This window comes from Cryptomeria japonica, chromosome 7 (assembly GCF_030272615.1).
Source record: "Cryptomeria japonica chromosome 7, Sugi_1.0, whole genome shotgun sequence".
Lineage (NCBI taxonomy): Eukaryota > Viridiplantae > Streptophyta > Pinopsida > Cupressales > Cupressaceae > Cryptomeria > Cryptomeria japonica.
In genome coordinates, this window is record NC_081411.1 from 704,379,946 (window position 1) to 704,390,542 (window position 10,597).

The following is a 10,597-nucleotide window of genomic DNA, read 5'->3' on the forward strand; positions in this document are numbered from 1 at the left end:
GGTAATACCAATAAGCAAACATTAAAAATTCAAATACAACATCTAGCAATGAGTATAATACAACAAAATAGACAACTCTATAATTATTTAATGTTTAAGAATAATATAATGTTAATGTAGTTTATTACATGAGTATTAAATATACATACCTTAAAAAGAAAGTTAAAAATTGATATTTTTTATGATTGATGCGTATTATGTCACTATTGAGTATCTTTGAAAATCATCATCAATTTTAATCAATTGAAAAATTGTTAAAGCTATTTCTTTCTTAAAAAAGTCGTAAATACCTTTTAAATTATCATACCTACCAAATTCTTTAAAATTATTAATTACATAGATATAATTTTTTATAATTCTATTGACCAATCAATACACAAACCATAAATATTTATCCATATAAAACTATTCCATAACACTTTTAAATACTATTACTAACTTTAAAAAACCAAAAAACTAATAACTAAAAGTTCATTAATAAATTTCATATGTACAAATAGTAGCTCATTTTTTAGCATTTTTGGACCATACTATACTTGACCCATTTTTGCGCCTTTATTGGTACCCGTATATAGTGTATGACTACTAGGGCAATTGTGCATAAGTATTTTTTAGCATTTTTGGATCATAATTGGCCCATTTTTGCACCTTTATTGGTACCCATAGTGCACGACTACTAGGGCGATTGTGCATAAATATTTTTTAGCATTTTTGGACCATAATTGGCCCATTTCTACACCTTTATTGGTACCTATAGAAAATGACTACAAGGACAATTGTGCATAAGTATTTTTTTGCATTTTTGGACCATAATTGACCCATTTCTACACCTTTATCGGTACTCATAGTGCATGACTACTGGGACAATTGTGCATAAATATTGCAAATTTAAGTACATTGGGGCGTCTTAAAGTAGACATTGAGCCATAGCTTTTTTCCCCTTATGTGCATAAAGATCCATATACCATTTAGAATATGTGAATGTGAGAAATTAGCTATAATGATTATAAACTTTCAATAAACTTAAATTAAACTTTGACCGAGTTGTAAATGGCCATCAACACTAAATTAATTAATTTGCTACTGAAAAAACTACTTCTAGGTAGTCCAGATGGATGCATGATCGTGTCACGCTTAAAGAGCTTGTACCTTTTAAGTAATGATGCCTTTTGGTGTGATTATTACAGCTCCGGAAAACAGCTTAAGAACATTCCGTCAATCGTCTCAATTTCAATGGGGTCTCGTGGAAACCTAACCAGTCTTGATGGGACATGCAAAACAAAACAAGAATAACCTATCCGTGCACCCTCCTTAATGGGCGTGCTGTTTTTTTACTCCTCTGATACCCTATTGTAGAACAGTGTTCTCCTGTGCCATTTGCCAATTTGTCAATTTGTTACTACTATAATAACCTACCTACTCAAGTCCTGCAAAAGCAATATCCTCCTGTGCCATACGGCAATTTCTGTAAGATAATTTCCCAGGACAAGATTAGACTAAAAGTAAGGCTTTTTATTTGCTTCAAGAATAGAGCAGGCTCTGTAACTCAGCGAAATGGTAGCCATTTTATGATTTCAGGGCAGGTTTTAATTTGATGGTCTTATGATTGTATTTAGATATTAAATTTTATGAAATCTGTATTATATAAAAAGAGATTTTTATTCTTTTTCTGATAATACATCATGGAGTATGATCTATAACATTAATGGAAAATAATTTATATAGTCAAGTGTAGAATATATCAGATTAAGAGATTTCAAACAGAACTTCAAAATTTTAAATAAATTTGTTCATTTATATATATTGAATCTACATATTATTTTAAAATTAAATGTTTTAAATTTTTAATATATAAAAGATTATTTAAAATAAGTGCTCATGTGATGGTTAAGTGGTGGCACTGTTGATAACTTGATAGTACCATCAATGTTCAAATTTCTGCTGGGTTGATTGTGGACCATTGCAATGTTCTCATGCCAGTAGTGACACAACCGTTGCAACATTCGTGGTTACACAGATGTTCATGTCTTTGCTATAGTCAATAAAAAAAGATTACTAAAAATAAACAAACACCATAAAAAAATTGGTGAACAAGTAGAACTGATCAATAAATTTAAACAAAGTTTTAAATGAAATTCTTCTTCTATATATATTTAATCTAGATATTGTTTTAAAAATTCAATGTTTTCATATGTTAAAAATGACTTAAAATAAATTATTATCATGAAAAATTTGTTGCAAACAAAATTGATCCTCAATTTTAAGCTTCTATTCAAATTAATATAGAAGAAACACAACATTAATTCTGTATTGCTTTTCTTCTAATTTAGAATAGAGTCCTTTGCTAAAGTCACATTGTGCTGTGAAGTACAGAACATCATGTGCTAATTGTAATGGGCAATGTCACAAATGCTTTGATCAAAATTTAGAATTCCATTTAGCCTTATACATGTATTTTTGTTTTTTGAGTAGATATTAGGTGCACATTTGCATTTTAGCTGATCAATGATTATCCAGAAATTGTATCCAGATGAATATAAGATGTGAAATTCAAATTCACAAACTATTTTATGCTCATCACCATTAAATTCATTGAAACCAACTCTTCCTATGAGCTACTTAATTCAGTGAATGTTGAATTTATGTAGAAAAAGAAAACCTGTGTGCCAATAGCTTTTTGCCAGGGCTGAAGGTAGAGAAAAAAACAAATTACATATATTTAAAAAATAGAAAAATAGAATTACAAATATAGATGATATAGATATTTGCTTTAGTACAGAAAACATTCCAAGAATGCATTACAGCCCCTTGGGATATGTACTTAGGAATAGAATGATAACACTTGCAGATGGTAAGTCTGTCCTCAAAATCTACATACTTTTTCAATACCCCAATAAGCAGCACCATTGTATCCCCTAAGATCAACAGAGTTTTTATTTTCCTATATTTATCAATGGAGGTTGCTAATTCATATCTCACAAAACTTGGGGTTGATGGTGGCCTGGTTTCCACCAGTAGTTTAAAGTACCTGTCAGAACCTGCAAGATACTAGAACTTACAAATTTATTACGATAAACTATACATGGTTTCAGACCATTAGTATGCTGTAATCAAAACCAGCCCATTAACATTAGAGCTCATTTTCAAGCAAGTTTGGAAACTGAATACCCATAGCAAACTTAGCAAGTCAGTGGGGCTTTGCTCCCTTGAACTTGTAGCAGATATTGGAGCAAATGGTGTGAGATTCAGGGAATGTCTGCTGAAAACTGCAAAAGCTTCCAATTACTTATCATAAGGATATTCTTCTGGTTGTTTCACCAATGGAAAATAAAAATCATACGCAGCTTCAATTGCAGGTGTACTATTGACAGGGGTGGATGTAAAGCGCTGTGATGAACATTCAGAGTCTTTGGAGATGTCAGTATCTGCAAGAACAGTTTCAGAAGAATTATTTTGCATGCCCATATTAAATGAACGTAGAGATCAATCCACACAATGTAATGTTTGATGGCATGGTTACAATCAAACTACATAACTTCAAACATGCAAAGACAATTAGTTTGGCAATTCTTACCAGTGATTCCATTAGATTGCTTGCAATGGGCAATGGCTGCTTGAACAGCACTTTGGTGGTCATCACTGTAAAAGCTGGTTTGGATTCCATCGTGTTTGGGAGATGAATCCATGGAAGCTGGGCAGCTTCGAAAACCCAAATGCCTGGAACCCATCTTCAAGTTTCCAGAAAATGAATCATGAATTACCCTTCCTGATTCACCTGCAATAAAGGGACACCCATATTCATTCTCCACCTGTAGGTGCTGGTCATCAACACTATCCACACGCCTCTGCGACATTATGTGCTTCACCATCCTCAAATACTTCTGAAGGACATGCTTTGGACTCGGGCTTCTTGACGAATAATCTGGAGATTTCTGAGATTTAGTGCTGCGGTTCTTAGTAAAGAATTGCACAGGAGTTTTCATGGACTTAAACTTGACTGTAAATCTGGGATGATTGGGATGAGGAGGAGAATAGTCTGAAGAATGATGATCATCCATACCCACTTTAGAAGACTTCCTGAATCCAAACAAGAAGACCTTAAATTTGGTGGCAGACTTGAGTATGGAGTGAGATTGATGCTCCCCAGTTTTAACAGACCTAATTCCTGCCTCCTTGTGGCTAATGGGTTCTTGATTTGAATCAAGAGAACCAGAAGGAAAACTGCAATTAATATCATAGCTTTCATGGCTGGTTAGGGTAACAGGGGAGGTATAGTCATATATGTCAGCTTCAGATTCTCTGGACATGGAGAGATTTCTCACCATCTGCAAGCGTGGGGGAAGATGAAGTGGAAGCAGCTTCCCTTTGTAAAACAACTCATCTGCAGGAGAAACATCATTAGGTATTTCTTCTGATACAAGTTGAGCCTTGTTCCCAGCAGAGATACTGATATTAAATTCAAATTCTTCAGAATCTTTATTATCCTCCTCCATAGGGCTTGTGCTAAAGTCCATATCAATATAAGGCCCATCATCATACTCAAAGCAACTGAATGTGAAATTATCACTGCTCCCACTACGATCCTTATCCATGTGTTTTCTTGTTTCTTGAATATGCCTTTCAAGCATCATGGCTGGTGCCTAAAACAGATACAAGAGCATGTGGACATTCAAAGAAATTGCAAAAATTAGCTTGAGATCTTCAATTAGCTAGACATAAATCATCATAGCTGGTGCTAAAAAACAGATTAAAAAGGTTGCGGCAATAAAAAAAACTGCAAAAGAAAGATTATGGTTAAGAAATAGAGTTTTTCAAGTGTTGGGTGGAGACTAGGATGGGTATTGGGCTTGTGGGTGTCGAGTGAAATTTGAAATCTTGCTGATATGAGATTGTGGGGATTGGCAAGAGGCAAAAACTGCTTCTGGGTTGCTAAAGAAACAAGGCAATTTATAACTGATTTGTATCATGAATAGCACCATTAGCTAATGAGATTGATACACACAGAGCATCCTCTTTGCAGAAAGAAGAGTCACTTCTTGGAAATGAAGGAATGAAATGCAGATTATGTTGGGAAGGACAGATCAAATGCATGATAAGGTAATGAAAAGCGTGTGAAGAAGTGGGTAAACTCCCAACGAGTGGATTAGAGGCATGGCAGAGATCAGCAATGCCAAAAAAAAGAAAAAAAGCATCAACATTTCCAATGAAATTTGGGAGAAAATTTTGAAATTAGCGAGTCCCACCACAGTGACCCTTTATCAATTCGATAAAAATTTGGATCAAGAAGGAAGAAAGGAAGGAAAGTGGTGCATGGCTCAAATGAAAATGGTTACCTAGTATTTGTAAGTACTAAAGAAGAAAACAAAATTGAAAATTTTAGCATTCATCGGGTCTTTTTTTGCTTTTGGATGGATTAAAGCATATATTTGTTTAGTTTTTGTTTTGCAACACTAAACATTTCAGTGTTCTCTGAGATGTCACTTCATAGGTGATATAAATAATGTCCATTTGGAAGCATGCACGCTTTTCTTACATCTACTTGTGATGAAGAGGTCATGATTATCCCAAGGGGGATAATGAAATGTGTGGCATATTGACATAAAACATGGATACATTTCACTATTCTTCTTTTTGACCTCTAATTTGTCTCAAATTGCCTTGTTATTGTGCTTGTTTTTAGATAGAAATTGACCTGTATATATTATTGGGATGTCAATAGATAGATTCTAATTATTGGTTTTAAGTTGTAAGTGGAGATTTCCAAGACTTTGGAATGCTAATTCATTAGCCTTACTCACAATTCTATTTAGGTGTGTAATGGGTACATCAACAATGATTGCATCATTGAGTTGATCATTTCTAACATGTAGTGGTACAATGCATGAAGTGGGTTGTAAGATCGTTCAATATGTGATATTTTGTGTATGATATGTAACATACATTCTTTTTTTTTTTTTTGATTCAAGTTTGTTTTGGAAAAGTAGAGAGATGTAAAAATAGGTATTGCAATAATCTTATTTGCAATAGTATAGTAATGGAAAATAACTCTTCAAATTATAATATTCAGGAATACCCACAATTAGCAATATTTTCATAATTATTTTTTAAAACTAGAATTACAAGATATCATCAATGTTTTTGATACCCAAATAGCAAAATCACATTAAAATGATAAAGTAGATATATCCATTTGAATTGAATGATTACAAGTTTGATTTGGCACTGATTAAAGCAGTAATCTAGAAGCCTTGGCTTGGATACAACTCCTTCAAATGCACACTTTTATTCACAAAATAAACACACCTCTGATATCAAACCCTAGGTGACTCCACAAAGAGTAAAAACACCTCCAAAATGGAACACCAAAACTTCCCAATCTTCCCACTCCTAGCACAAACGGTATGACCCAACTGAGTAAAGATGCAGTCAACAACAAGGAGATAAATATGCAATAAAACCTCTGCAATATGCCCCTTGGTCTTTGTTGTCACAAAAGCTTGCATTGGTGTTGAGCTATCAACTCAACAACCTTGTGAAACATGGAAATAATCCCGAAGTGTGGGACCTTGCACAATAGGATTGAATTTTCGGAAAAGGTCGACTTCCTTGCTAATGTAGGTGTAGAGTGTTGAACTAACCCAACACTTAGTAATCCTACTCTATTTAATCTACCAACTTGTAGAGGAAAGGGGAAGGAAATGCGTGAAAAGAAAAAGAGAGGTGATGCACCGAGATAAGAATTTGTTTCGCCCTTCCTATAAATGCATAGAACATCATTGAAAGGGACCAAAGGATTTACACGACTCTTTGTTCTGTTAATTTCTAAAGGCATACATGAAGGTTAGGGTTTGATAAGATGCTGAAGAAAACAAATGTTCACAATCAACAACAACAAACATACTTAACACAATAACATGTATACAAACAAGAACATAAATGCATCCAAACATAAAGACAAGATGAATTTGCACAAGCTAATTGAATTAGAGAAGAGGTAAAAATTGGTGACTTAATTGAAGTTGAGGCAAGGCTAGTTTAGAATTGTAGAACAAAGTTCTCTACAAGAGAAATGAGGGGAGAACCTACTTGAGATAATATTATAAATTTTGACTTTATAGGTCAGACACAACTAAGATAAGCATTTTGAGTTTGAACCCTAACTCCGTTAAGGTTAGCCATTGAGACAATCTGAAAGCAAATTAGATCGAAGATTTGATATTGATGTGTGAATTTCATCCTTCTAAAGGGAATGAGGAGGCTAAATTTAATGCAACTGTGGTCGAGAAGAGACAACCACACGATTGGGCCACTCTGAAATTTGATATGATGTACTTTATTAGGGAAGGAGTGTTGCAAGTATGTTTTGTTGTGGTTTTCATTGATGTCAAACTTATTTTTCTAGATTGTCATTGGTCTGGAATGTTTGCGGTGCATACATATCTTGTTATGCTAGCATTGCAAGTGTTCATTGGTTGTTCTAGAAGTGTTTGGGTCTGGAAAATGTTGTCGACGTTGTTTATTATGGTTATCTTCTTTGGATACGGTTTTGATATCATGGATATGATTGTTCTGTGGTCCAAAAATATCTTTGTGTTCTTCGAGTATTGTGGCATTGTTTGTTGTTGGTTGTGATATTCTATGTTAGACCTATCCTTAGGTTTGGATATTATTTGTAGGAGATTGTTTGATGTGTTATGGGTCTCACCATAGTGTGTGGAGATCCTGATTTGAGTCACTTGCATTGGAGAATATGTTTTGACCATTAATTGCTTATATGGATGCATAGCATGTGGATATGTTGTTGGTCATGTTCTAGTGATTGCAGATCAGTGAATTTATCTTTGGAAGATGTGTTTTGGTCCCTTCTTTCTCCTAGAGTGGATCAACATGTGTATTTTTGGTCCAGAATGTATATTTTGGTTCAAGCCAACTTGGTTCAAGCTTTGATGATCTATATTGTATACAAGGAATGTGTATGATTGAGTTGTGTGTAAGGTAAGAGTGTAGAAGTGTGATGAGGTGTGGAGTGTATATGTATGATGCGAAGATAGTAAGTAAGGTTCAGTTAAGTGCAGAAGAGTTGTGTTCAAATGATATGCAAGCTGTGTTGAGACTGTGGCAAAGATATAAGACAAAGTGTTGGTAGTTGAAGTTTGAGTTTTGTGTGTGCTGATGTTAGTCACTTGATGTAGAGTTCAATGACAACTTTATGATCAGGAGATCCTTCTTTTCAAATCATTTTTGTATCTTGCCATATTGTAGTTAGCTTCAAATTGTGCAAGTCTTATTTTGTATCTTTCCCCATGAGTAGTTATCCTTGGTGTGCAAGTCTATAGTACTGGGCTCTTTTCTTTGTAATCTAATAGACATAGTGGATATATTTTAGTGGGCAGATGCTCACCATGGTTTTTCCCTGTTTGGGTTTTCCACATAGAAAATCTTGGTGTTCATGTGTGTTATTGTTTAATTGTTTATGGATTGCATTAATTTGTGTTTTGGACTAATTCCCCCCTCTTAGTTTTGCCTTGGGTTCAACAATTGGTATCAGAGAAAGGTTCCTCTTGAGTAAGCTTAACCACTTGAGGTAGATTTGATATGTCATAAGACATGCATTACAAAGTTTTAATCTTTGATGGTACAAATGTTTTGTATAGGAAGAAGAGAATGGAGTTGCATTTGGAAACATTGTAGAATGAAATTTGGGAAATCATTCAGACTGGATATACACCTCCCTAGGGTGGTGCTCAGACTCTAGATGAGATAAAGCAGAAGGAGACTAATGTGAAGGCTAGAGATATAATTTTTAATTGCATAATTTTATAAATGGAGGAAGAGAAAAGAGGAAAGAAATAAGTAGCATTTAATGTTTCAAGACATGATGATCTAAAATGCAGTGGAGTTCTAGATGAAGCTAAAGCGAATTTTGTGAGAAGATTGTAGTGATACACTAGAAAATAGAAAGGTAAGTTACCTCTGAAATGTTCTTCTTGGGGTAGATGTTGAAATGTGGCGACTGATCAGCAAAGTACTGTACACTCAGCACGTATCCTCGCCAGGGTCCGGGGTTGGGCCGGGCCCCGAGCAGGGGTTCGGGGGTGGTAGCCCCCGAGAAAGCGGGGGTTCGGGGGCGGCAGCCCCCGAGAAATTTTTTTTTGCCGTTTTTGTTGATGAAAACCGACATTGTAATAAAACCCTAAAAAAGGCCGACTTTGTTTGCTGCCCTAAAAACGCATGTTATAAGCGGCTGGGATGCTTAAGGCATTGTAAGGTTGATGTACTATTTTTTCTGGATAATAAGAAAGATTGGACGGCTGTGTATGGTGGACATAACCCATTCTGGGGGAACCACGTTAAATCTCTGTGTTATCTGTGTCCTATTTTATTTCTTTATCTTTTGTATTTAAATCTACATATAATTGTTAGTTCATATTTGCTTCGGATCTGCTTGAAACCCTAACAATTGGTATCAGAGCGAGGTTTTCTGTAAATTGGCAGGACTTTCAGATTTGAGTGGGAGCAATGGAGGATTCCAAATTCAAGGTCGAAAAGTTTAGCGGCCAGAATTATCAGTTATGGAAAATGCAGATGGAGGATTACCTGTATCAAAAGGATTTGTGGCGGCCATTGGAAGGAAAGGCAAAGAAACTGACCACAATATCAGATGAAGAGTGGGACATTTTAGATAGAAAGGCACTGGGATCCGTTCGATTGTGCCTTGCAGGGTCTGTAGCATTCAATATAACAGAAGCAAAAATGACTGTAGATTTGGTGGCAACATTGGCTAAGCTGTATGAGAAACCCTCGACTTCGAATAAGGTATTTCTTATGAAGCATTTGTTTAATTTGAAAATGAGTGAGGGAGGATCTATAGCAGAGCACTTAAATGAATTTAATACAATTACCAGTCAATTATCTTCAGTAAAAATTACCTTTGCAGAAGAGGTTAGGGCTCTCTTGATTTTATGTTCTTTGCCAGAAAGCTGGAATAGCTTGGTTATGGCTGTAAGTAACTCTGTCTCTGGTAAAAATACTTTGGTATTTGATGATATTGTTGGTGTTATCCTAAGCGAGGAAATGCGAAGGAAAAGCACAGGTGAGACTCCAACATCATCGGGTAGTGTTTTGAATGTGGAGAACAGAGGAAGATCAAAGGAAAGAGGAAAAGGCCCTGGGAATGAGAAGTCACGAGGGAAGTCAAAGAAAGGACGCTCTCAATCTAGAGGAAAGAAAGATTGCTGGTACTGCGGAAAGCCTGGTCATCTAAAGAAAGATTGTTGGTCTCAGAAAAACAAAGAAGGAGACAAAAATGAAAATGATAGTAAGGAAGCTAATATTGCAAGTAATACTTTACAAGATGCTTTAATCTTATGTTTGGATAATGTTAATGATTCCTGGGTAATAGATTCTGGGGCTTCATTTCATGCTACACCCCATAGAAAATATTTTCTAGATTATGTTCAAGGTGATTTTGGACAGGTATATTTGGGTGATGATGAGCCTTGTCAAATTGTTGGAAAAGGAAAGATAAAGATCAAGTTGCAGAATGGTAATGACTGGTTTCTACAGGAGGTAAGACATGTTCCTAATTTAAGAAGAA

General features: G+C 35.1%; 1 protein-coding gene across 1 annotated transcript; it reads right to left on the reverse strand.

Annotated features, from left to right (window-relative positions):
- Window positions 1-2,693: 2,693 nt before the first annotated feature.
- On the reverse strand, window positions 2,694-5,318 carry LOC131040281 (probable membrane-associated kinase regulator 1). Its single transcript, XM_057973177.2, has 2 exons — window positions 3,575-5,318; window positions 2,694-3,425 (listed from the first exon to the last, which is right to left on the reverse strand). Exons 1-2 carry the CDS (start codon window positions 4,629-4,631, stop codon window positions 3,283-3,285), a joined length of 1,200 nt encoding a protein of 399 aa, XP_057829160.2. The 5' UTR covers window positions 4,632-5,318; the 3' UTR covers window positions 2,694-3,282.
- Window positions 5,319-10,597: the final 5,279 nt, after the last annotated feature.

Coding starts and splice junctions, on each gene's coding strand:
- LOC131040281 (XM_057973177.2), bottom strand. CDS start 4,631: ATGATGCTTGAAAGGCATATTCAAGAAACAAGAAAACACATGGATAAG. Junction 3,426..3,574: donor GCAATCTAATGGAATCACTG/GTAAGAATTGCC, acceptor CTGTTCTTGCAG/ATACTGACATCTCCAAAGAC.